Below are 27,839 nucleotides of genomic sequence, written 5' to 3'. Positions count from 1 at the left end.
TCCACACGACCACACAAACTCCAAATATACAGGCGTCAGGGTCGGGATCGAACCCACCACCTTCTGCCTACCAGGCAAAGTAGATAACATCTCACCACCACAGCAACCCCTGCGTCTTCTAGCGAAGTGTGGCACTGCACATAATCAATATGTCGTTTTGACCCTTTTGTCAATCCACTGCTGGATGAACGGTGTTCTATGCCTTTTGGTCTTCGAGGTTGTTTGACCATACTTGGCCACACTGCTCAATGCAGGTTGGTGAAATGTGGTACCAACAACCGGTTCAGATATGGCTCATTGCTGATATTGGATGTGACCAGGCTTAAAATTCAGGTGACCGCATCAATAGTGCAATTCCACTAACCACTGCCACCGCTCCCCCACACAATATATACGACATTGTATATAGAGTGGTGGCTTAGTACACATTCACAACGATAATAGAGAGAAGGGTTTGAATGGCACACCATGGAATGTGTAACGACTCAATGCCCGATTATCACAGCTGATGATACACTCCACTACTCTTGATGCAATAATCTGGCTCAACAACTTCAATGTAAAATTACAGCTGTTGCTTCATCAACATCGCCATACGACAGACAACAGTGGGTGGGAGTGCACACATCATTGGCATTTAGTATGTGAACGTGGCCCAAAACTCTGGTCGACTCAGCCTAAAACGAGTACATGGTTATGGGGGGCTAACGCGACCCCAGCGGAGACGACATTACCATGCTGCTGACTCAGGGTTGCCGCCTGTTCCCTGTGTGCCCCGTCCAGTGTTCGGGTGGTGGAAATTGATTTGTTCCGAGATGTGCTGGGATAGCGTTGAACCTTATTACAGTAAGTCTGCACAGCATTGGCAGACCGAGGAGGCTAACAGAGGCACCGTGTGTGTGTATATTTTGGGTTGGCCTGTGGGAAAGGTGGCAACTCCATGCTGACCCCCCCAATCATATCAATTTCAATAGATGCCCTTAGAGTTTAAAAGTGAAACTCTGATTAGCGCGTTCAATCTTGATTTGAAGCTTTCGTGACTGCAGGAATCCATACTCTTTGGTTCTTTCGGTAAAGTCACATCGGTAGAAAAAATAATAGATCACGACGTTTCGATCTGACGTCAGCAGTCCTCCTGTGTTTGTTTCACACCTGATGACGGTTGCTTGTGTTGCGATCGAAACGTCGTGATCTATTATTTTTTCTACTTACGTGACTTTACCGAAGGAACCAAAGAGTTCTGATTACCACGGTTGGCTACGTACGGTGGGAAAGAAGAGTGCAGTGTCGAGAATATAAATAACAACATAAATAAAGCAGGCGGTACGTCGCCTTCATATTTCCTTCTCTCCACTTAAAAAGTTAAGGTATTTTCTACGTGACCCATCAGCTGCACTGCCTTCTGGGAGTGTGCATGATATCAGCAGCATTGAGTCAAATACATGCAAACTCTGGTCCGGTTTAAACCTACAGTTGTCTCATCAGCAGTCAGGCTTACTTGAATCGATGTTGGTGCAAGCCTGACTGCTGATAAGAGACTTTTGTTTATACTACATTGGTGAATCAACTCACACACCTGAAGGACATTCATCATACAGCACGTGATTAAAATAATCGTGAAATTACCATATTTCATTTATATTTGCAGGTAATTAGCATCGAACACATTTTATTACCACTTAATAACTTTGCAACAATGAAACTAAATAATTGCAATGTAATTTTTAGTTTTTTACTAAAAGTCTAAGCACCACTACTATATAGTTTAAGTCTGGGTCTGGGTCCCTCATCAACCACCCACACTGACACGAGTGGTGAAGCATGGTTAAATAGGGTCCATGGTTCAAATATGCGGGAAGACCTTCATTGACAAAGAGATTTCAATAATATGTACTTGATACCAAGTTAGCGTTATGTTGTATGCAATGCAATATCCTATAATAATACAGTGTCCAAACTTTGTATAAATGCATTCCAAGACAAAGTACAACAGGTGGTGAAAACGGTGGAAACAATTGTAAACACAATTGAGTTGGCACAGCGAAACCCACCGGCGTGAGGTCACTGCCAATCTAAGATGTTTAGATTGAGGTCAGCCAACATGTGCATCATCTCTGCATCTCATCACCCCTTAGCCACTTTCCTTAATGCGTATTCTCGAAAAAATAAAGTGGTTAAACATTAATTCTAGATTTGAAGCTTTCGTGACTGCAATGATTCATATTCTTAGGTTTTTTCGGTAAAGTCACGTAGGTAAAACATTAAAATTAATGAAAGTAAAATAAAATAAAAATCACGACGTTTCGGAGGCAACACAAGCTTCCGTCTTCAGGTGGAACCGTCACAGCCACGACAGCTGTATCAAGTAAATGAGAGATTACAAGAGCTACCACTCCGTATATATAATGGTTGGAGAGGGGAAGGGCCAAGTACGGCACACTTTTTATTAATATGGTAAGGTGAGGCTTAAGACTAAGAATATACTGCATAACAAAAGGCTGAGCCTTTGTTATGGAGAGGTACGGTTTGTGACTAAGCCTGGCCTACGTAACAATAGTGTGAAAAAAGAAACAACTAAACATGGTAAAACAAGCCTGGCTGTCTATCAATAACCTGTAATAGTTGTCTGTCAAATAAGATGGTCCAAATAAGTGTAGTTAAATCTTTTTTGCATGGTTAATCACATCTTTCCAATGATTACTCAGTTTGTAACCATCATCACGGTTGAAATTATGTCTGTGTTTGTATATTTGTATGGCTTCGTGTACAAACCTTTGATGGTAGCCAGGAGGTTTGCAGAGCACCTTGGTCTCGGAAAAGACAATTTCATGAGAGCCCACAGAGTTGTAGCAATGGTTAAACATCCAAATGCAGGAGCCTCTTCAAAGAGTCCCAAGTTTCGGTGAGGCTTTTTCTACTAAATGCCGTGAGGAAGCATTCCCATGGTGTCGTTATTGGGACAGTGTAAGCCGTCATTACAACGCTGTTATTTTTAAACATCTACGCTCAAAGTAATGTGGAATGATGCTAATCTCTGTTTATGAGACAGTCATTAAATTGTACACCACTGCGGCAGAAACCATTGTTCCTCTATTGGACAACAATTTTACATGCCCTGAAGAGGTCACCGTTAAAATGAAAACGAGCCTGAAAGACAACGCAGAAATATGGTGACACGTGCTTAGATCAGCACTGAGCGACAGATAGAAGCACGTGTATCAGGGAACAGATGCGAGTCAGAGACCTACATTGTGAGTAGGTTTGGGCTTTGATATCATGGACTAGAAGAAGGGATGAGGAGTGATGTATGTATGTATGTTGAACTTCTTTCGTACCGTATGTAGCCAACCGTGCTAATTGGAGGTCCGGGGGAAGGACAACAAATTAAGCACCAAAAGCAGTTTTAAAGAAATTCGTTTTCAATCTATGTTTAAAAGCGCATACCTCCAGTGGCGTCCTAATATCAGAAGGAAGAGCGTTCCAGACGGCCGCAGAAGCAAATCTGAAAGCCCGCGATGCGGTGACCGTCTTTGTTCGACTACTCGCCAAAAGCCTCTGCGATGATGATCGGAGTTCGCGTGATGGTCTATGCTCCTTGACGAGATCAGTGATGGACAATGCTTGTGAAGTAATGGCAGCCAAAAGAGGGATGCACACCCAGGAAGGGTGACCACTGAGGAGATTGAGCAATAAAATCAATGTGTGGTGCCGGAGTGAGATTTGTTGCGGTATTGCAGGACCGTAAGTGACGTTAATTGGAATGGGAGGCCTTCATCCAGCAGTGGATAAACAATGGCTGCTGTTGTTTGATGATGATGATGCAGTATTGATGATTATTTAAACGAGAAACCTCCCAATTGTGGTGATTGGTCGGCTGGCTGGTTGCTGTCATCATGAGCTGATGATGCAAAGGCAATGCGATTCAACACTGACGAGGCTTTTGGCTTCGACAGGCTTCTTGCAGTCAAGCATAAACTCTTTTACGAATGTGTGTGTGTATGTGCTTCTAAAACCACCTCATCTCTCAGCAAATTGTTACGTTGGCAATGCAGGCTATGGAGCGATCCCTTTCTCTCATTTCCTGACCTTGGCAGTCTCTTCTAGAAGATGCTGTGAGCACAAACGCCCATTCACGAGCCCATTTTCTTTGAGCCGTTTGTACTCAGAAACGTCCTGCGTGGATTGTTATGCAGCTTGACATTTGATGCACGCTTATATCATTTTACAGAAACGTGCAAGAAAAATGAATGCAAAATCGTTGACATCAAACTGTTGCCTTACACATCACCTAGCTTTATTATCCTTATTCAATAATGAATTGTGAAACTTTTGAATGCGTTATTCCGAACTTAACTATCACCTACGATATAGTTTTTGCATCAAACGCCAGACAATTTTTTCCTTTCGCTTTTGTACCGCCTTGAGGTCATTTGGAAGAGCGATTCAGCAAAGTTATCCATTGATGTGTGTGGTTAGTGTATTTAAAGAAAGGCTGTTTATAATATATCTTGTGTAGGCCATTAAGTATCGATTATTATTTTACTTGCTTAAATGTATCTATTACTCTGCTGCTCCTGCTAACGCGATACCGCTGCCTAAACACGTAAATCAGCCAAGTCGTCTTCCAATATTTCCCAACATCGCTTAATCCCATGGTGCAGCCCCCTGTCCAACCTTCATGGCCTACGTTACGTCCTCGTGGATTTCAAAGCGCTGCAGCTCCATCGACGTTGTGTAACTTTACACGCCATACATTATTCACCGTACCGTTCTCAAAAAAATGAGTCACACGCAACGCTCTTTGATATATGAAGGAGGATGTTTTACTTTGAAGTCGCTGGCCGCATGAGCAGTGACTGGCCCGCACCTCCTCCCAGCCTGATTGAGCAACTCCTCGTTTTTCATGCTCGTTTTCAGAACCACAGATGAGGAGGGGGGCAGCTGCTACAATAGCGATGAAGACGCCAACTCAAGGTAACGACAACTTAAAAGCTGACAGTCGCCATGTTAACACGTAGGAAGCTTTCGCGACCAATATTATCCATAATAGAGGCTTTTGGGTTCGATAAATGTGTCGTTAAACCCGCCACCACCCGACACAGCCAAATAGTAAGGTTTGTAAATTACGCAAAACATGGCAATTCGATACTTGTACACCACACAGGTGTGTTGGAGAGTAACGAATTGACATGTTTTGTTTCTGTGACAAACCTTACTAATTGGCTGTGTCAGGTGGTGGCAGGTTTAACAACACATGTATATTACGCGATCTAACCCAACAAACTCTATTTTGGAGTCACCATCTTACAGGAGTCGCAAAGCATTTTGCTCAACCCGCTATATGCGGAACAGGAAAATCAAAGTGTATTTTTAACAACAGTAAAATATATTTAGACCATATATAATTTTTACAATATGCACATTTCAATAAAGCCATGAATCATGTTTTCCCAACGACAGCTTCCTGAAATATGTGTCATTATATACTAATGTATGTATTATGTAACCATTGTATTGTATGACTGCAATGACACTGGGGCCGTGCATCATCAATAAGACATTTCATATCAACTGTGTGTCCTGGCAGCAAAACGAGACTAATATAGAGTAGACAAAAGCACATACTTCCCTGTGTTCTACGGTTTCATATTGGTTTGAACATGGAAATGTTTTTTTTTCCACCAAAATCTATACATACATCTAGAAGCCCATACACGTCAAAACATCCCACGGAAGTAAAGTATTGTTAAAATATAGTTGCATCTCATTCAGAATGGGTGATTAACTTGTCAATAAATGTAACAAACCCTATCGCATGTGTGGGATGTACTTTCAAAATGTTATATACATGTCCATGCATTACTCACAGCTGTACGTAAAAGTCCTAGAATCCTCAAAAGAAATGCTGTTCATGTTACTGATACAGCACTGGCTTGTGATGTAACATAAAACTTTAATTAAAACCCTGCCTTTGAACACCAAATGTTCATAACGTAATTTTAATTTACATTTATGTTTTATAAGACCTGCGTGGATAATGCAATTATAAATGTTCTTTCTGCCAGAGACTGATGGGTATTCATATGATCTATTTGAACGTTTTTAATGCTGTATATATGTAAATTTCATCTTGTGTAGAAGTCTATTCTGTTAGGTCCAGCTGGGTCATGCATGAGGCATGGAGAAAATCCATGGGTTAGAGGCACATTTTGACAGAACAGCCAAAGCTTGCCCTATTCCTTGTGACAAGCACATCAGTGCGTTCTGACCATGACCATCGGAATCATGGCACCTGCCAAAATTCACCAATTTCAGTGACGTTGTATATATGTCGAACTTCTTTCGCACCGTATGTAGCCAACCGTGTGTATCGGAGGCGTGGGGGAAGGACAACAAACTAAACACACAACAACGTTTGGCCCTCTCGACACAGAGGTTCTCATTATTAATGCTCAAGCGCCACCACACCCTTCATAAATGGGACAGCTTCTGTCAAGGCTGTGGAGTAGCAGCGATGTAACAATGCTATTCAGGTCGAACGGTCACGTAACGGGACTTGCGAGCCGGCGTATGAATCACGTAATCGCACGGTGAGTCGCCGCCATGGGAAAGAAACGTGTAAATGAATGCAAGCAGGGAGTCAGCCTGAACTAGGTCGACGAAGTGACATCCTACAACTGGATTTAGCCACAAGTTAATTAACTTCTTCGTGTATCCCACAGGCTTTGAAAACACATTAAAATATTTACTGGGCATCCAATTCGTTGTTTGGGAAATAGGTTAAACTTTCATATTTAGATTTTATTATTTTAATCATATAAATCTCTTATATGTGCTCAAGGAGAGTAACCTGTTAACCCTTACCGTATAATACTTGCATGGTAAAGCCTCATGATGCATTACGTTTGAATTTTGATCACAACTGAGGTATTTGAAAACTGCGACTTTATTTTAAGGCATATTTTGGTGATGTGGTCAAGTGTTGGTGGTGCGTTTGCATAAAAAAAAATTTGCAGAGGTTTGCAGTTCAAACCCACGGACGTCGTGATTATTACTGCCAAATACATACGCTATCTTCCTCACAGCACAAGTCAAAGATTCACGACATTATTTATTTGGCATCACGGTCCAAATTTGCCAAATTATAAAATATATATACTAAATTGTAACAACTTATAGCAACACCGTCTCCCACGGATAAGCTCGTGTTCACTCGCAGGCCGGTGCTGTGACACCTTGTGCCGCACAGGGACAGCTGACGTCAGTGGGTTCCCTTGACAAAAATAGGGTAAAAACTACAGCCAGGCATTGACGACATGATTGAGGATTGCATGAAGAACATTTTGAAATGATGGGGCATTTAAGCACCCACTAAAATGCAAATCCTTATTCAGCATTCCTGATATTACTCTACGTATGAAAAATAGTACTTGATTTGTTTACCATTCCCATTAATAATTAAATCATATAGAGATTAAAGGATATATTTGACTCTACCTCTCTGACCTAAACATGTGTTGTTTGGACAAATGGAAGGAACCGGAAAGAGAGGAAGACCTACAGTAACACAAAGAGAGTGGCTTGCCGACAACATAAGAGATCAGTGCCAGAAAGATGTTGCACTATTTTAGCATATTGGCACAAGACAGAGGAAAGTGGAAATAAATGACGAGATGTGCAGTGGACACCTACTGGCGATCTGCCCATGGATCGTGATGATGACCTCTCTGACCTCCCTGTGCTGTGAAGGGACATTGGCCAAATCAATGCCTGTTACATACTTTTTTTAAGGCTACAGTGTTATCCATGAATGTGTTGAGTTGTATGTGTTATTTGTGCTTGCCAACACAGCATCACCAAATAATTTCACATAGCTATTAAGTAAGAAAGATAAAGCATGGTTACGCAACAGAAAATACCATGGGAGGCGGAAGGGCACGGATGAAGAAACAATCTTTATGCTGAACACATGTGACATCTGCCTTAAGATTCACATTTAGATCTCTCAGTAAGAACGTGGTACTTTGGTGATATCTAATTTAAACTGAGTGAATTCAACTTCCTAAAAAGTACAACGTGTAAAGACTCTAACCGATTGTGAATGTGACGGCTTCATTGGCTATTAGTTACAGCTGTGAGGACCATTCGCAAGAAGAGGATGACAAGGGAGCTCTCGGGTAAATGTAACATCCCTGCACTCGGACACACACGGACACACTCGGACAGGCACAGGGCACACCCGAGGACGCACATGGACATACTCGGACACACTTGGATATGCACAAGATGCACACAAAACGCACGCGGACATACACAGACACACACGGACACACACAGACACACTCGGACACACTCGGACACGTACAGGACACACCCGGGGACGCACAAGATATACTTGGACACACAAGGACACGCACATGGACATACTCGGACACACTTGGATACACACACGGACACACACAGACACACTCGGACACACACGGAAACACACGGTCACACTCGGGCACACACAGACACACTCGGACACACACGGAAACACACACAGACACACTCGGGCACACACAGGCACACTCGGACACACACAAGACACACACAATACACACACGGACAAACACGCAATACACACAGGCACACACACACGGACACACACATACACTCTCCGCCGTTCACCCTGCACTCGAGGCCTCCTTGCAGTGTTTCGACGTGCTTACACACATTCTCGTTGTCATTTGAGCATCACATAACGAGCAGCAAAACGTGCTTTATCCTTCTCACATCTATAAAGAAATTATTTACGTGCAAATTTGCTTTACTCATTATTTTATCATGAAGATGAGAACCTCCTTGAACATCTTGAGTTTGTTTTTAGATGATGTAAAAAAAATCCAAAGCATTATTTCGCTTTCCTTGTTTGCAGCCTGCAGTTAAAAGTGTATCTTTGAAATGAAACGAGAAACGTAACACATCCTCCAACGGAAATCATACACGTACAATTCCTCCCATTTAATTTGCATAACAAAGATCTGGCATTCAATTATAAAGGAGGTGTTGTGGGTATTGGATGTCTTATGCGAAGGAGGCGGTGAGGAGGGTGTCTCAAATTATGTGCAGGCCTAGGTGGAAAGAACAAGGAGAAAACAAAGGCTTATTTCATAGAGGAAATACATCTGTTTGGCTCAGATTACCATCATATATTCATGCAAACACCGATGTCAGATATTTTTGGACAGAGTTCAACAGCATTCAGGAATGCAATTTTACAACGTATTATTTTAAAGAAGTAAAAAAAATAGAAATACATTTCACGTGAATGACATGAATGCTGTACGAGGGAAAATTATGGTGTTAGCCGGTGCCTATTTTGCAATGTTAGATATTTTGTACATTCTGAATTTTAATCGCACAAAAGTGAGCGGTACCTTTGACCAGACATATAATTGAAAGTTCAATTTTCTCATAAAATCATTGCTCCTTGTCACATGAGCTTGCTGCGCACATTCATTTTCGGCGCAGTAGCGGGTGGTTTGCTTAGCGCTGCAGTGCTTAGCGGAGGGGTTCTGTGGAAAGGTACACGCATGGTTAATGCATTGGGCAGCACGGTGCCAGCAGACGACGGTGCAGACAATAGGCTCTGACTTAACCTGGTGGCATGCAACAATTTATGCTTCCAGTGATTCGATGAGTTCTCGTGATTTGGGCTCTCTATTTGATTAACAACATTTTTTTAAAATATGTAATGTTTTCAATCTCATTTGTTTTACTTCGTGATCATCTCTCTTGCGTGGTTTGCTCCATCAGCTTTAGTGTAAAATTAGAATTTCATTAGCAATGATTTAATGCATGTAATCTTGAATGTTAGAATGAATATTTTTTTCCTGAATAGATGCATCTTTACACGCACACTTGTCGAGAATCTTCAGTGTTCTCACCTGATATGTTATACGGGGTTTCTCTGATCTGTTTTGGCATCCTCCCACGCAAATAACAAAAAGGGGGAATTGGAAAAACTGCGAAAAGTTGAATCTTGCTTACAAACTCATTGAACAATCTGACAACTTCTGGGGAATATATAAAATAATTCCTGAATCATGGGGAACAAAATAAATCCCTGCCTACATCCATTTTGTCTTCCCCTGTACATTAAGCAGTCCTTAACCTCCTTCCGTTCCCCTCTCACAGCCTCACCTCTTCTCTATTGTTCATTCCATTCCTCTTCCATCCCCTCGCCCCTCCACTCCTTCCAATCCCTTCCCTGCCCTTTCTCGACTCCCGTGTGACCTCTGTTGCGGTCACGCATTCGTCAACCCGTGTGCACCCCTGCCATCTAGATCACTCTGTTTCTGCTTTTTAAGCGCCTTGAGTTAAGGCGCTCCGTATATAAAATAAGATTTTGAGCTTCATTTGAGAAAACTGCTTATTTCGTTTTACGTAAAATGTCTTTTTTATTTGATCGTTTGAATCAAATAAATAAATATCTTGGTTTTGTTTTTTAATTGTCCATAAATACAAGTATAAAAAATATCAAAGGTGCAAAGAAGTGATGGAGGAAGAGTCCACGTGAGACTGCGGCACGGGATGCTTCAGCGTGTTCTCTGTCTGTGTGCTGCAAGGATAGCGCTTCTGGCTCCCACACCGATCTGGCAACAATATTCTACCTGGAACCCCTTTACACTTTATAAACTGCTGTACTGAATTGTTTTACGGTAATTTTTAGTTGGGTATCCTATGATCATATATTATATAAATAATAATATTCATTTCTGGTCAAATACAGGGTGCTTTAGAAAGATTGGCCCGATTTGAAATCGCTATATCTCTGAAATTGGGTCCATCTTTTTCAAACACCCTGTATATACATACAAATGTGTTTGTTTTTGTCATGAAGCAAAACTCGAAAGTAATGGCGACATTTGTTTTGGCACACACAGCAAACTTGCCGGACTAAAGACCAAGGATGGTTACAGAGCATTGTCGAGGTATGTTCACTTCACACGTGCCGTGTCAACAGAACGTATTCATACTAAGCAATTAATCTAAGGTAAGGCCTGGATGCCATTGCTCAGCAAGGCACCGGATACTGGAGTCTCACGGCAAGCTGTGTCACGGAGGATACATGCAGTGCAAATTTGGTTTGCAGTACATTTTTTATTTAGTGTACACAATGTTTGCTTGCAAAGAGAATCCACATCCGCAGCGAATGACACCATTTGCAGGGACTTGATTAACGGTGGTGGAGTAGGTGAGTGCACCGGATGCCCATGGTGCAAAGAGAGCCCACAGGATTAATACTTCACATTATTTATTTGCTTTGTTATTATCTCGCACGGATTAGCAGGGTTGGCTACGCACAGTGCGAAAGAAGCTCGACGTATTACATTCAACTTTATAAACAAAAAAATACGATTCTATTGAGATAATATTCGGACCCATATGCCTCGGCCACGGAGGGAGGGAGGGTAGGGAGGGGCACGGAGAATGGAGCATTGTGGAGCCAAGATCACAGATTCGCTGTGGGGGGTGGGGGGGTGCGAATCTTGGGCCTGGTGCCATCTTTGGGATGACGAGACCTGGCTCCCAGTTGTCATGGAAACGAGGCATCTGTCCCCACCGTGGCCCACTTTGTCCTACCCGTGCTGCTGCAGTGTTGGTAGGGTGCTCAAGAGCTCATCGATGATAGCGTGCAGGGCATCATTTAGCCAGGCTGACCCGTGGAAACACTCGTGACATCACCGGTCATTGTTCCATGGAAATTCTCACAAGTGTGATGTCACTCAGCCGTCGGACGATGTTGGTTTTGAAAAAAGAATACTCGGAAGAAAGCTTTTTTTAAATTACACAAAAAATAAATTTACACTAAACTGGCCTGCGGTAACAATCAACTTTGTGTCGAGGAAGATGCAACCCAAAAAATAAGTAGCTCTTATCTTTTTAGATCGAAATCTAATCTGTGTGCCTCAGGCTTTAGAATATGAGTTTGAGCTAGGATGCCATAATGGTGTGCTTGACCGTAACGTTAAGCTTTATGATTTCATTACTGAGGCTTCAAACTCTGTCAACGACAACAGCCGCCGTTCGCCACTAAGTGCTGCTGATGTCACCATGGCGCTTGTGCCAGGCGAAGTGCACGTTGAGGCCACGTGGGGTGTGAAAGGCTCGCTGCTGGCAGCAGGTCACGGGACAGACCCAGGTGTTATGGGATGACTGAGATGACTGGCAGATGCACCAACTGTGCGCCCCACTGTGCTGCGTTTTAGACGCCCGGCGCTCCTCCCGTTGTTGTGAGCGTCGCTCCTCCGCACTCCGTTGTTGGACTGCCCAGTAGCGTTCTTCACGAGCCTCCTTCAGAGGCCGATCTTGACACCGCGTGCGTCAGTTCGGGACGTACAAATTGCAGCTATCGTACACTGCGTAGAGGACAACGCCAGCTTTTTTTTTAAGGGTTGTGTCATTTCTCCAAAACAAAATGTTTTCTTCAATCGCTTCGCAACCACCCACCCACCCACCCCTCCAACCTCGCCTACATTGCTGCCCCGTGGGGTCGATGACTGCGCCGCTGTGGGTGAGGCGGGGAGGTGGCGTGCGACCTTGCGGGGAGGGAGAGGTGGTGGCGGTGGTGTTGGTGAGATGACAGAAGGGCGCAGCAGGGGACTGAGCATCTCAGAGAGCCCACGGTTAGTTTACTGGGCACGGGAACAAGGGGGCCCGGGGTGGATTCCTCGGCCGACTCAGCCTGGCTCTGGTGCAGCTCCACGAAGCAATGGGGTCCCCCCCCACTCCACATGCATCAGTGACGGCTGACACAAGCCTCGGTTTGGCCAAGTCCCTACCAGATGACCCCCCTCCCCTCCCTGGAAAAACATCGGAGGAGACGGTACCGGACGTTGTTTGCCACCCAGGCTTCATGAACGCGGGTACATTTTAAACGATATTGGCAGTCACACGTGCCCCTGCGAGCTTGATGTGTCAACTGGGCAGGATCGCACTGCAACGTGAGTCCTTGCCGTGGTCTGCGTTTGCCGTGCTAGCCACGCTGTCACTCCACTGTTCAGGTGAATCCCTGCATTTGTTGTTTTCTGCTGTGAGTACCAGGTCATAGGTACAGCAATGCCGCGGTTTACGTCGGTGATGCGTTACTGAAAAGGTGCGACGACGGATATCGAAACGACGTCAATCAAATCGATTCACGGGGGGTAGTGGTGGATGGTGGAGGCGAAGGCTGAGAGGCGACGGGTAACGAGAGAGTGTGGGGTTGAGGCGACGCAACATCGGGTAAGGGCCGTCCATAAATGACGTCACGCACATAGGGGGGGGGGTCAGACATTTGTGACGATGTGTGACGAGGGGGGGGGGGGTTTGAGAAGTGTGACGTCACATCAAAATCCGCAACTTAAAATAAATATAGACACAACACGTTCTACTTAATTAAATATGCTTTTTTATAAATGTTTTTTCCTACATCAGAGTGCAGCGCCACATTAAATACGCACTACAATGACAATAGTTTAAAGCGATTTGCAGCATATTTTATTTTCTAAATGGAAATATGTTTTTGGGGGGGGGGGCAGAGCTTTGTGACGTCATATTTGAGAGGGGGGAGTCTGACTTTTTGTGACGCCGTGTGACGAGGGGGGGGGGGGGTTAAAAGTCGTCCAAAATCGCGTGACGTCATTTATGGACGGCCCCGTAGCGGTGTGGATAATAAAGTGACGACGCGGCTTGCGAAACGACGTACAAGGATGCAGACGAAGATCGAGGCGTTGTTGGAGTGTATCTGCTGTACAATGGCGGCTCGCGATTCAATTCCAATTTTCTAGATTGTAATTTACCAACGTGCGCGACACACTAGCATAGCAGGATATTTTATGTTTTGTTCTGGCTGTCTTTGCCTAGATTTCAGTTTAACAACAAACAAACACGTGATTTTACGCCAGTCTGTGGGTTACGTCTGTTGTGTTTTACTCCAGAGGGAAGACACTGGGTGAGTTAGCGGTTGAGTTCACCTGTGGAACGGAGTGACTGTGTGCTATTTTAAATTACACTTTTCGCACGAGGGTGTTGTATACGTGTGCGTATTTGTGTATATATGTGTGTGGATGCAGCAGCAGGGAGCGGTAGGGTAGCGATTAGCGCTGCGCTACGAACCCGGAGACCCGAGTTCGATTCCCGCTCAAAGCCAACACCCGTGGCGATTATCTGAACCGGTCCTGCGTCTCCCCTAGGTCGACTCAGCCTCAAATGAGTACCTGGTGCAGTGCGTAAATACATCGCCACTGGGGAGACAAAGGCGGCCGGGCGTGGTGCTGGCCACCCACACCCTCGTGTACCGTTTTGGCTTTCATAGGTGCTCGCAAACAGCACTTGCCCCAACAGTCTGTTACAGGCTGTCAAGGGGGATTTTTGTCTTTGGATGCATCACCACCCACTGCTCAAATTGAGGTACTGCACGTTGCAAAATAACATGTTGGGTTCGGGTTTATAATACGACCGGGGAAATAATATCAGCCGAATCTCTTCGGGCCGCCGACACACCACGTTCAGTATACTTCTTGATATGACTGGAAAACTACTAGTCGGGTGCCACATCCAGTCTTCTAACGACCCGGATAGTATCCATTGAGAAACGAAGTCCTGGTTTTAGCTCCACCTCTGGTTAAACAGACTGAGGACCAAAGACGTGACTGAACTCAATCACAGCTGTGAACTCTGCTCCATTCCACCTAAATTGTGACACGTGGCGATGCTCATCTCCAGGTCTTATGCTCATTTTGTTCATAATTGTATGTGCCTGACATTAGTTATGTCCTCTGATGGAATGTGTTGAAAAGGGGGAATTCGTTGGTGCATGGCAGCTCGGCTTAGATTATGAAACGGACATTTCCACACGTCCAGGCATAGCTGTGCATGGTGTGAGACTGGTTTTAATGTCGTGGCTATGCCAATCCACACTGATACTCATGCCACATTAGTTCCCGTGCTTAGCAAGTACGCACACGCGTGGACACTACGGGTTATTGATATTGAGATGTGCGGCTTCTCTTCTTGCTCGTCATGGGTGAAGATTTTCTATATTAGAGAAGCGTTCAACTCGAGTAAGTGATATCGGTAACACACTGATCGATGGTACATCTGGGAAACAAGTTGGACAAATACAAACTGCGTTTCCCCGTATGGGAGGGGGGGAGGCTGAGCATTGTGAGCGTGACAACACTGAGTGGCGCCACTAGGTGGCGCCAAGCATACGTCCATGAGACAACAGCGATCTTCCTTCTAGATTTGAAGCTTTCGTGACTGCAAGGATTCATACTCTTAGTTCTTTTGGTAAAGTCACGTAGGTAAAAAATTAAATTAAAATTAATAAAAAATAAAATTAAAATCACGAAGTTTCGGAGGCACTTGATGCAGCAAATCTGGCTGTGACGGTCCCACCTGATGACGGAGACTTGTGTTGCCCCCGAAACGTCGTGATTTTGATTTTATTTTTATTAATTTTAATTTCATTTTTTACTTACGTGACTTTACCGAAAGAACTAAGAGTATAGCGATCTCTCTCCCTCGCACGAGTTCAGGGACAGGTGAACGCGTGGCCTCGTGATTGGCCGTGCTACCTATGGGCGCCACGGCGAGATGTTAACGGGAGGTCATGGAGTAAGGAGGTCATGGGTTCGATCCCAACCCTGACGCCTGCTGTATATTTGGAGTTTGCGTCTCTCTCTCCATGGTCACGTGGATTTTTCTCCGGGTCCTCCGGTTTCTCCCTCCACAATTGGAATGAACACGCGTTTAGAGTATTTGGCTGCTATAAATGTACACGTGATAAGCCACTTCTTTGAGCTATAATTTGTGGCCAGGTCGCTTCTGAAAAATAACTCTATAGGTCAGTGGGGCTTACCTGGTAAAATTATAGTTTTATAATGACCCTTCTCCCCGGATTATAAGATGCATCCCCCCCCCTTATTTTAAAGAAAAAGTTTGGGGTGCTGCGTATAACGTGGTACCTGTGTGTGTGTGTGCCACCAGACTTGCATACATTTATTGACAGCGGACACAACTTTGAGCTGCGTATTTTTTTTCTCTGAAAATGTGTACAAATTTGGAGAATATGGTACTGGGGGTTCGTAACACATCCGCATTGTTATAACAAGCATGCGAAGTCTGATGCTGCTCGATTGAATGAGCTGTGTGTTTAGGCTAACAAGTCGTTTTGCGCATATGGGGGCGGGGGGGGGAGCATCAGTGTAGGAACGTATTGGTGATACACGGACGGTGCGCGGTATAAAAAAGCTAATTTTTCTCAATGAGTATTTATTTTCCCGCGATTCGCAACCCCGGTCAGAAAATCTTGCATCAAAATCAGTTCTCGTGATGTCAGAGCAGTCAGAAGCCGAAGTTCGGTTCAAATGTTGATTTTAGACTATTTCGTGAAGATCGCGGTGGTATGCTGCATCGGTGTACTGCCAATACATCCATTTCTTACGTTCTTAGTGGTCACATTGCCCCATCAGCAACTTAGCTCCGTCACACCATGACCTTTATAATCACCTCAGTCTAATTTTTGGAAAATGTATTTTACGTTATGATAAATTACAATGGGCACCACGGTGGTGAGATGTTAACTACCTTGCCTGGTATGCAGGAGGTCGTGGGTTCATTCCCGACCCTCACACCTGTATATTTGGAGTTTGCATGTTCTCCCCGCGGTTGCGTGGATTTTTCTCTGGGTCCTGCAGTTTTTCTCTCCACATTTAGAAACATGCCTTTAGAGTATTTGGCTGCTATAAATGTCCACGTGATAAGCCACTTTGTTGAGCTATCATTTGTGGCCAGGTCGCTTCTGGAAAAGAGCTACACAGCTCAGTGGGCCTTACTTGGTAAAATAAAAATAACAAACAATGATTATAAAAATTGTTTATATTATGCTATAGTCATCTATATTAGCGTAATACATTATTTTTATGACAACCAATACATGCTGGACAGCGATAGCATGTGTACCAGATCATACCAGGGAACAATAGTTTATACTTCACTACAAGTGTGTGTTTTAGCTGTGCACTTTCGGGAATATATTTTCTTTTTCTTCTAATTTAATGTAATTATGATTAAAATTAACGATAGATATATACAGTGTGCGTCATATTGGCATGAATAAACATACACACTGACTAGCTACTACATATACAGTATAATCTTGTTCTTTACACTGAAGAGCTTCAATAATTATAAGTTGTTTCGATATCATTACCATAACTTTATTGTTTAAGTATTTGAGATGACAGCAAATTCAAAATAATTTTACACGTATATAAATGTGCCGTCCCGTTGTTCTACACTCGAATTCTTCAGTCAGGTTAATAACGCGACAGGCAAATGGTATTTTGTGTTGGCTGTCATCACGCACAGTTCTAACAAAGCCCAGGCCGCATCGTTGCGTTGGCTTGAATGCGTCGCGGTGTTGGTGTGTGCCGTGTGGCTGCGGTCCTGACTCTGGTGATGCTGATGACCTTGCCCTGTGCCTGATCTCATCCCTCCCCGCCCACCCACCACAGTAAATCTAAGCAGGGCAAGCGCTCCGCCATCAAGGGCTTCAGGTACCACCTCCTCCTTATTGACCTGAGCTGTGTGCTTTGTGAGCCTTGATGCAGCGCTGCAGAAATGGGGGAACAAAACCCCTCTTAATTAGCATGGTTGGTTATGTACGGTGTGAAAGAAGGTAATGGATGCAAAGCGCTGCATTAAAAAATAAAGTTTCAACCTTGCAACAAAAACCTTAGATTAAAAAAACAAACGATGAATTACCCCAACAGTCCTTAGCCAGAATGGTGTGTGTGTATAGATGTTTAACTTCGTTTGCACTGTACGTAACCAACCGTGATATTCGGAGGTGCAGGGAAATGTTGTCATCAGGGACGACACCTGGCAATGGGGAAAAAACCTATAACAATTTCAGTAATACAAATGAGTTCACCTTTTTTGTCCTGTTTTACTCTTCCAAGAAAAGTGCCACCCTGATTCCCACTGCAGCATGAAGACACTGACCTGGATAACTTAATTAATCTCCCAAGCCTCAAGGCTACGTTATATACGTTTACATTGGGACGATAAAAATAGAGTTCATAGGCTTTCGACATAGGGGAGATTATGCAAAATTATGGCAGGTAATGTATTCTCCGTAATTGAAATGATAAAACACTCATCGTAAGTGTATCCATGTGGTCTGTCAGCTACCGGGTAGTCGAGTGGGTTGGTTGTTGGAACTCTCGTATACACGTCTGGGTCAGATGTAAACACATGAGGCACAGCGCGTGCATGTGTGTAAATACTAGGGGTTGTTAAACTACCGGCAATCTGGTAACCGTTCTTTTGAAAATTACCGGTTCCAGAAGTCAGGAACCGGAAGTCGTTTGCTATGGAATGTTAGGAGTGAAATTGGCACGGGCGGACTGTACAAACGGCACGGCGTGCGCGAATCTGACTAGCTGCTGACATGCCAGGGGTCGGCAACCAAAATAACAAGAAAAGCCATTTTTTCAGAATTCGGTAAGAAACACAATATTTCAAGAGCCGCAATGCATCTGAATACGAGACTGGTTCTTAATAAATAACGTCACGAAGCAGTCCTTAAAGAGCCGCATGCGGCTCTGGAGCTGCAGGTTGCCAACCCCTGAGCTACGCCTACCACAACCTGAATTGACTTTGTGTGATCCGTCCGTCTTGTAAACCCTCGAAAAACCGGATTGCCAGATTGCCGCACATATGATTCGATTCAGTCTGTCGGTGAGGCAGTTTAAGAATGGGCCAAGGTTTATTTAACCTAATTCTGCCTTTGTTCACCAATCAATATAATGGGTTAGTCCATTGGCAGATTTCGTGGGGGTGGGGTAAAGCGTGGAGAATGCACACCTCTTCCAACACGTCTGGTCAATATGGCAGAATACAACAGATATCTTCTAGAGCTGCCTCCAGTGGTAGCCAACTTATTCCAAAGAATTACAGAGTTCAGAGTTCACGAGTCAAGAGCCGCATGGCTCACCAAATAAATGCAACTTGAAACTTGAGTTCCAACTTCATCTCGGCTTTGTCCCTATGTACCTTGGGGACATCGGGCATCCATGTCGAAATGAAGCCAATTAAAGCGTTGGCACGGTTCACAACAGCCGAGATGTCCGTGGCCTTCAGGAGAGATCTCAAAGAAGCTGCGGTCGCACGAAAGTTATATTGCCGTGGGCCATGTTAGCGGGCAGCATTTCACTGTGCACATGAATGAGTTGGTATTTTCAGGATAGAATACAGGATAGCCCTGTGGAAATTTGCTACACTTCTAACTTTTAACCATACCCTTGGTGACCTAAATATTACGGAAGCATGTACAGTCTCGGGGAATTTCAAATTTTGCTGAGTCCAACTCTTAGCATTTTGAAAACTAACTTCAGTTTAAGAGTCAGGTGTACGATGGACATATGGTGAATTGCTATCGATGTCTACTGTCATCGAGACATCGTTTCAGGGCAATTTATGTATCCCTTTGTGTAGGGTCAAGTAGAGTAATTATATGACTGCTTCCAAATATTGAGCATTTTAGCCAGTCGGGCTGAGTTAGGAATATTTGGTGCCTCGGGGTGTTTGAATTCAAAGGCTAAACAAAATACAACTATTCTTTTGATAGTAACTTACTGTGGCAAAGTTCGGTACTGCGTTTCAAATGTTTAAGGTGTTTTTTATGTGTGTGTGTGGATATTTTGTGTAAATTTGCTTTGGGATAGATTTTGTTTTATTATCATATCTTAAATGATGGTGTGAACTATTTTAATACTTTACTTTAATAGTTTTTTTTTCCGCTGGGCTGTCTTCACATCACGTTCACTCCTTTTCAATGACTGCAACACAAAAGCATCTGCTACATACGTGCATGTGTGAAGCGGTCGCTTGAATATTGCCATCTCTAAAAAGATGCGTACCTGACGTGAGCACTAAACTGAACATTGTAATAGGGTGAGGGGGGGGCAGATGGCACGATGAGACCTATATAGTTGAACACGTAGGCTTTCGCGACCAATATTATTCATAATCAACGTTTTTGGGTTAGATCACGTTATTTATAAATGTGTCGTAACCCTCCACCACCCGACACGGCCAATCAGCAAAAAAAGTGTCGCGTTGACAAAAGACAAATAGTTAACTGCTTTAGCTCACCGGTGTGTTGAAGCGTGAAACCACAACATTTACAATTTTTTTTTAAGAGACCTATATAGGCTTCTGCTGGTCACGTCTCTGTGTGCGCAGTCCGCCACAAGTGAGCACACCTTCTGTTACCGTGCTGCCCAGGGTCACTGCGTCGGTCAATGGACCCACTTGACTCGTGGCTTTGTTTGCAGCAATCAGTTTGTCTTTAACCCTTTGGCTGCAGCAAGGGAACCGAAGGTGCGAAGGCCAAGGATGCGAAAGACAAAGGAGGAAAGCCAGACAAGTACGTTCAGCAGACGCGTGCGTTTAGTTGTTTTTGTTTTGTTTGTGTGTGTGTACGAGGCGTGCGCGTTTTGCTGCTTGTAAAGGTGCACGCCGCTGCACATTCGCAATTCCTTAAATCGTAATTGTAAGAGCTTCATTTTGTATAAATAACATGCACACTTAAGCCTTTATGTAAGTCTTGTGATCCTGGTAAACAAGGTGACAGGAGTTCTACATGCCAATATGTTTATCTTGAGTAGCCAATGTTACATGAGACACTGAAATAAAATTAGATTATTGCTACCATTTTTTTAGCTTAAATTGACAACCAATGCTTTCAAAGGATGACAAAGCAATGATCAGTTTACATTGAAGCATATTTATTTTTACTTCCGTCATAATTTTTGTAAAAATAAAACTCAACGTATTTTATACTTGCAACGAACAGTTTGCCCAATGATAGCTAGCTAATGTAGCCGTCGTGCCGGCGTTATGCTCCTCCCACGAACGCCACAGGTCGCTAGCCCCCCAGCTTGTCAAGAGGCCTCGTTGATAAGAGCCCCCCCCCCTCATCCGTGAATAATTCATCGCAACTCGAACGGGGCCAGCGCCGCATCCTTTCAGTGTCACCCGCGCCTGTCAGGGGAAACAATGCTGCCCGGGGACTCAATCTTTTGGGGGATTTTTTTTTGTCTGTCGCCCGCTCCACTGCTCCGGGACTGTGCCCCGTTGAAATTTTGCCGCGTTTCACGTTGCAGCCGCACTCATTAAAACATGAAGGAAATGTTACCCCCCCCGACCACCCCCACTTCCACCTCCACACCGCCGACTCCCACCTTGCCAGGCCACCCGCTCTCGCCAGCCCCCTCTTCTCGTGGCGGGGCCGACGCCACTGCTCCTGCAGGAGCGCCGGCACTCGGCCGAGTCACGTTAACTATTCGCATGCATTACACGTATTGGGCTGTTTTATGAATAAAAAAAAATTAGACGCACGCACGCGCTGCGGCCCCCTTTGAATTAAATAACAAAGTCAAGCATGCTTTGGTGAACTATATGTCAGAATAAAACAGTGGTTGTCAGGCTCACCGGTGCTGGCTTTGCGGTGGTGTCAAATGTCCCGGACTGTTCAGCACTCCAGCTTGAGTTTCAGTGCAGGGCTGGCTAAAGACTGATGCCCACGCAATCGTATGCACGCACGCCCGCACGCCCGCCCGCCACCGCTTTTACCTTTCATTTGCTGCACAATCGCAGTGAGAAGCGGCGTTTTGAAGGCCATCCTCCAGGGCGTATATGTTAATTTGCAGGGGATTCCTTACGCAGGTAACTATTTGTGGCACTGTCATTGTATTTTTTTGAATAACTCGTCGTGTGTGCTTTGGAAATCGCGTTGTGCATGCCCGTTTGTTCGTGCGCGTCGAGAGAGTTTTGCAGACACTAATATACGTTCTAGATTCATGCGATTTTATTTTCAATTTAACCTTTCAAATTCAGTGTCTAATAGATAAAACCACATCAAGATAAAGTATTTGTGTTTTATGTGAAGTACAAATGTTAACAGTAGAAACCTTTGACTCGTCTTTCGTACTCCTGCCTTTAGCAATCGATTACATGGCTTATTAAGGATTTTACATTTTTAAAAGTGAACAATCATATCGCAACGGTTTGTATTCAGGGCTGGCGTCAAATCAGTCTTTTCTGGAATAAAGCTGGTCAAAACAAAGTCTCCAAAGGACCAGAACTCATCCGCTGGAAACAAGAACTCAAGTGGTAAGAGACGTCGCAGGCGGATTGATAGCCGAACTCGATACGTGACTTTCTTTTCCGGCGCTCTGTGGCTCGGAGCAGGTAAAATGAAGCGCTCTCAGCTGCAATTCCGCTCGCTCGGGTGCAACGCCACTGTACAGCAATGCTGAGGAGCTGTCATCAGCGATGATGAGGTGCTGTCATCAGCGATGATGAGGTGCTGTCATCAGCAATCATGAGATGCTGTCATCAGCAATGATGACACGCTGTCATCAGCAATGATGAGGTGCTGTCATCAGCGATGATGAGGCGCTGTCATCAGCGATCATGAGATACTGTCATCAGCAATGATGAGGCTCTGTCATTGCTGGTGAACTATTCAGTAATGTTGCTTCAATGAGAGTGTAAATGGGAATTGGCAGTGCCTTTATGAAATTATGTTGCAAGTGTCATTTCACCTAATTCTTTTGTTTGTTTTCTCGTCGTAAATATAAGTCACTGCTTCTTAGTTTTGTATTTACAATGCCAGTTTTACTCATTTCTAAGTTTAATATGACAGGAGTTGAAAAATAAGCTGCAGTATGCTCCTTCTCAATGTTGGAAGGAACTCATCATTGGTGGACATAGGAGCTGTATAACCATAGAACAACCACTCTTTGACTTCCCGCAAAGCGGTGTTCAGGCTCTGTTGGCCTGACTGCAAGCCAGGCGTTCTGCCAACTGTGCCACCCGACCAGAGACTACTGGACTCGTCTAGTTGATTAAATACAAATTGAGACCGCAAAGTGGTGGCGAATATGTACAAGCCAGTGATTTGTAGGTATTTTGTGGGGTGGTGGGGGGGTGTAAGACTTGGTATGTACCCGATATGATAATTGGTTTTTTACCCTTCTATCTGGCAACAAAACTGACACCTTTTTACAAGGAGTCATGTTTGCATAGACCGCAATACCTGCAGTCATAAATACAAACAAAAGACATAACTCTGATAATGTGCACTGTCCTTGAAGTTGATTAGTCCACACCCGAGACAGCTTTCCTTAGAGCCAGATGACGCCAAAAGGTGCGCCTTTTGGCGTCATCTGGTCCAACCCATGTGAGACTAGGCTCTAAGGAAAGCTGTCTCGGGTGTGGACCAATCAACTTCAAGGACAGTGCACATTATCAGAGTTATGTCTTTTGTTTGTATTTATGACTGCAGGTATTGCGGTCTATGCAAACATGACTCCTTGTAAAAAGGTATCAGTTTTGTTGCCAGATAGAAGGATAAAAAAACAATTATCATATTTTTACTGGCAAATGAGGTTCCCATAATGTACCCGATATTTTCTGCTGGGCATTAAAATTCCTGCAGGGGGCAGTACAGCACGAGGTTTAACTGCGTCTCTAGAATTGTAAATGTTGTGGGTTCATTCTCAAACACACCGGTGAGTGCTGAACTAGTAACGAATGGGCACGTTTAGTTTACCTGACAACCCTCACTAATTGGCCGTGTCGGATTGTGGCGGGGTTTAACGACGCAATTATATTTACGTGATCTAACCCAAAAAAAAAACCTCTGACGGATAATTATCTTCGTCTGTTCAGAGTTTCAATTCTCTGCCCATTGGCGTGGTTTCCTCATAGCTCCCCGCTGTATGCAATACAGCATTACAAACAAAGAGAATCAAGATTTTCTGAGAGAATGTTCATCCGTTAATTTTGCACGTTGGTTTTTTGTGATCGTATTGTTATGATACACTCAAGTGTGTTATTCCTTTCATGTTTCATCCTAATTAATGAATGTATAACTCTTCCATCTTGCTTAAGGCATCGATAATGTAATAGATCAGCCTTCGTAATCTAAGTGGGGGGGGGGGGGGTGAAATTAATGCGTTAATATTATTGTTGCATTTTAATTGCACCCCCAAGTTTTAAATAAGAGTCCTGGATAATTTACTGCACTTAGTCTCTTGCAAAATAAACCTGTCTCAATGAGCTATCATCTGGTTATGATGGTATCTATCCATGGGGTAAAACCTATTTGTATTTCTTCATCATTTTGTGTGTGTGTATTTATACCATATATGCATGTAGCTGCTGTGAACTAACACGTGTACAAACTGACCCAACAGATGAACCTGCTGTCATAGACACCGACCACAGGCCCAAGTCTGGAAGGGGGAAAGATTTCGATACTATGTCAATGGCCTCCATCACTGCCGTCACCACCAATGTGTCGAACAAACGGTGAGACGCGGCCCGATATGGGGGGGCGAGGGCGCCAGTCGCACGGGCATGGGCAGGGCTGCCCACACTTCTTTGGACCCTGAAGGACCCCCCCCCTTCCCCACCTTGCATCGTGATCAAGGCCCAGCGCTGTAATCAGGGGTGCAACTACCTATTGCAATTGGGGTTATGCAAGATCCCCCTCCTTTCTCTGTTTTTTTTTTCTGAAATAGCGACCGATTGTTTACCTGTATACAATGCAATGCAGGCTATAACTATATATGTAATTTTAGTTGCAGCGTGTATTGGGTTTAGAGGAAGACGGTCTCACAGTAACAGGATTCATAACACAATATTTAGAGGTACAATACTCACATTTAAGTTATCGTGCGTCTTGCTTTCATGTCGGCCCATCGGTCTGAAATGTCCTCAAAGGGCGTGGATCGTGAAGCTTTCTGCTGTTCTATTGATATGATAGCCAGATGCTTTAATCGGGGTTGGTCCATGGTAGACCGCAGGTAATTTTTTATGAATGTTTTTTTTTTATCTAATACATTTTAACATGTTGTTACTTGTTTATCTGTTGATTCTGGGTCCCCTTGTGGCCGACTGGGACCCTATGTGTCGCATAATGCTGCAAACCCCCCCCCCCCCCCCCTATATTTGCACCTCTGGCTGTTTTACAATAACATCGGACAGCAGACGAAATCAGCAATCAGAGAGATCTGCCCATGGCTAATATCTCCACGATCGGTGATTCTGTCACAGTCCATTTTTTATCAAATTAGAGCACCAGCCCCCCATCTGTTGAATTCTTAGCCGATCATTATTTGTAGCGTTGACATTTGCAAAAAAATATTTAACAATGTGCATATCCTCGGCAGTGCCCAAACTGCCCACTGCTGAGGATTTGATAGCAAACGGTGGCAAAAATTGTCTGTTGCTGTTTCCACACCCAGGAAAGAATATGACCAGAGAGATAGTAGACTATCAGCATTTTGAATAAATGTCCATTTTAGTTTATGCGTATAAAGCACTTCGCAAAAACAATGGGCAGCGATGAGTTAAAAATCGCCGTAGTTTCAGCGAGCTTTCTTTCCTCCCAGTTGCCGCCCCACGTTTATTTCGGAGTGCAAATCTATTCTGTCGCATGATGTGTTCCAAAGCTGAATGTCCAATGTCGAGGTCGGCTAGCCATGATGAGAGGGCTTCAGGATAATATTTCGTGTAGTCTATGCTGAAGTCCCGTTCCTCCTTTGAAGGAGTGCGGACTGCAGTGGCGTACAGCGTGGTCCATCGTTTGGGTTTCATGGCCACAATCGCACCGCTGTGGCATGTATTCAATGCACAGGCATCCCTCGATTTACAGGATGCGTTTGAAAAAAACACGCGTCAAACAAAATGTCTTAAATCGGAACGGCTTTTACGATTAATGTAATACTAAACATGAGGGATGTGTACTAATAGGGTTTTTCCCCTTTTTCTGGCAACAAAACTGACACCTTTTGCAAGGAATCATGCTTACATTAACCACAATACTTACATTTGACTGCAAGTATTGTGATTAATGTAAGCATGATTCCTTGCAAAAGGTGTCAGTTTTGTTGCTAGAAAAAAGGGGAAAAACCCTATTAGTATATTTTGGTACTGGCAAAGGAGGTCCCATGATGAGGGATGTGTTTTGGCCAGTCATTCAAACTCTACTCATAGCCTAGAAATATACACCTATATCCCTTTTCACAATGCAAACCTAATGATAAAGAATATCAATATTGAAACGATTGAATAATAATTCATTTTGAAACAAAAATAATTCACTTTTGAGGGAACTCACCAAAAGATCTGCTGCATGTTGGAATGACTGGAGCGGCGATGTGGAGGCGTTGCTGTTGCACTGCAGGAACACCGTGACGCTGTCGCCGATGGATGATGCAGGCCCCCGAGTCGATTCTTGTTTGATCATCTCATGGTGCATGCCGTATGAAATTTCTTTCCCGCAGAAATTCGATTTCGTTAATCGCAAAGTGTCAATAAAATGTCAATTGCGTGAATGAGAAATTTCGTAAACCGAACGTTCATTAATCGAAGGATACATGTTTATCTTATGTGCCTTTATGGGTCTCAATGAGCCTGTTTGTGTCTATATGGGTCTGTATGAGTCTCTGTATATCGATGTGTCTCTATGGGTTTATTATTTGGCTCATAGTTCAGGTTACATGGCCACAATCACACTACTGTGGCTTGTCGTTACGGAGTGTAATAATTGAATCTAGATTGAAAACGAATTTCTTTATAACTGCTTTTTGTGTTTAGTTTGTTGTCCTTCCCCCGCACCTCCGATTATCACGGTTGGCCACGTATGGTGCGATAGAAATTCAACATACATACATAACACTGTAATTATAATTTAAGGCAGAAGTACCTTCGCAATCATTGTTTTTATTTATCTGCTGGTGGTTACACGTTTCTCCAGTTAGCCTAAGTCATTACTATAATAATTGGCCGAGCTTTGTCCATTTACACTGCAACCCTAGGATATTATGGTTTCAGTGTAAATGGAATAAACTCAGCCAAACTTAAGGCAATTTCTTCCATAATTCTTAAGAGGAATGAAGTTGGACTCTTGCACCAAGCCTACCTGCACGGTTAGATGTGTACAGTGCTTTCATACAAGCATACATCCAGCCATCCATCAATAGGACCTCATAAATATTCTCACCGCTGTTATGAGTGCCATTTAAACGTCTCCCGTGAATGCATGTTTAAAATCAATACGATGACTGTTTATTGGGTAATGCAGTGTTGTGTGCCACTGGGTAACATGTGTGGTTTCACCTTCACCGACAGGCTGTTTATCACTGCTGATGTGCATCAAAGGCTCGTAATATATTGTGCAAGAAACGAGCAGTTTAAGAGTTGAATTGGTTTACTTTACATTGTTCAGGGCAAAACCAGATGCCAAGATGGAACCCACATCTGGGAGACCACAAGATTATCAGGTAACTGAATTGTGTGATTTGTATGGCACAGGTAAATTGTACTTGTGATACAGGACACACACGGAATTGAGAATGTGATAGGATCCATTGTAGAGCAGCCTAGCCCCGCATACTGTAGTTAAATTATGTGCATACATGGCCAGAGTCTTCTTAACAATGACTGATGTCATCCGATAGAGCTCAACAGGAAAATGCATGTGTAGGCAATGGCTTAGATGTGTGAGCAGCCAGTATTATATTTAGGCTGCCCAATAAACTTGGAACGTTGGGTCAACGCCGGTTCAGCAAAAATTTGCCAACGTTGCGTGTTGTGATATAGAGGTGGCCTTACCCAGGCACAACAACATCGTTGCACTCACACTGCTTAAATCTGCGTGTGAGAGGATGAGGCAGACACGCCAAGGAGAAGCTTGTGAAGCCCCAATGTGAATTCAGGCAGGGGCA

The 27,839-nt window shown here is 43.9% G+C and overlaps 1 protein-coding gene across 7 annotated transcripts in view; it reads left to right on the top strand.

The window, feature by feature from the left end:
• The window catches only part of OTOF (otoferlin), a 125,382-nt gene that overhangs the window by 40,752 nt on the left and 56,791 nt on the right, over positions 1 to 27,839 (top strand). For 5 of the 7 annotated variants that reach the window (XM_061562497.1, XM_061562498.1, XM_061562496.1 and 2 more), the window contains exons 6-13: positions 4,918 to 4,974; positions 8,127 to 8,177; positions 10,929 to 10,976; positions 17,547 to 17,588; positions 20,405 to 20,464; positions 22,118 to 22,212; positions 24,303 to 24,417; positions 27,341 to 27,395. In XM_061562497.1, the coding sequence (XP_061418481.1) occupies positions 4,918 to 4,974; positions 8,127 to 8,177; positions 10,929 to 10,976; positions 17,547 to 17,588; positions 20,405 to 20,464; positions 22,118 to 22,212; positions 24,303 to 24,417; positions 27,341 to 27,395 (523 nt within the window). Of the gene's footprint in view, positions 1 to 4,917; positions 4,975 to 8,126; positions 8,178 to 10,928; positions 10,977 to 17,546; positions 17,589 to 20,404; positions 20,465 to 21,654; positions 21,766 to 22,117; positions 22,213 to 24,302; positions 24,418 to 27,340; positions 27,396 to 27,839 lie in introns of those variants that run through there. The other 2 variants (XM_061562499.1, XM_061562502.1) reach the window with 2 other exon arrangements.

The sequence above is a fragment of the Lethenteron reissneri genome, chromosome 29 (assembly GCF_015708825.2).
Source record: "Lethenteron reissneri isolate LAM-NWPU_2019-01 chromosome 29, ASM1570882v1, whole genome shotgun sequence".
NCBI classification, from domain to species: domain Eukaryota; kingdom Metazoa; phylum Chordata; class Hyperoartia; order Petromyzontiformes; family Petromyzontidae; genus Lethenteron; species Lethenteron reissneri.
Note: the sequence above shows the minus strand (reverse complement) of the source record. Positions and strands in the feature narration are given on the sequence as shown.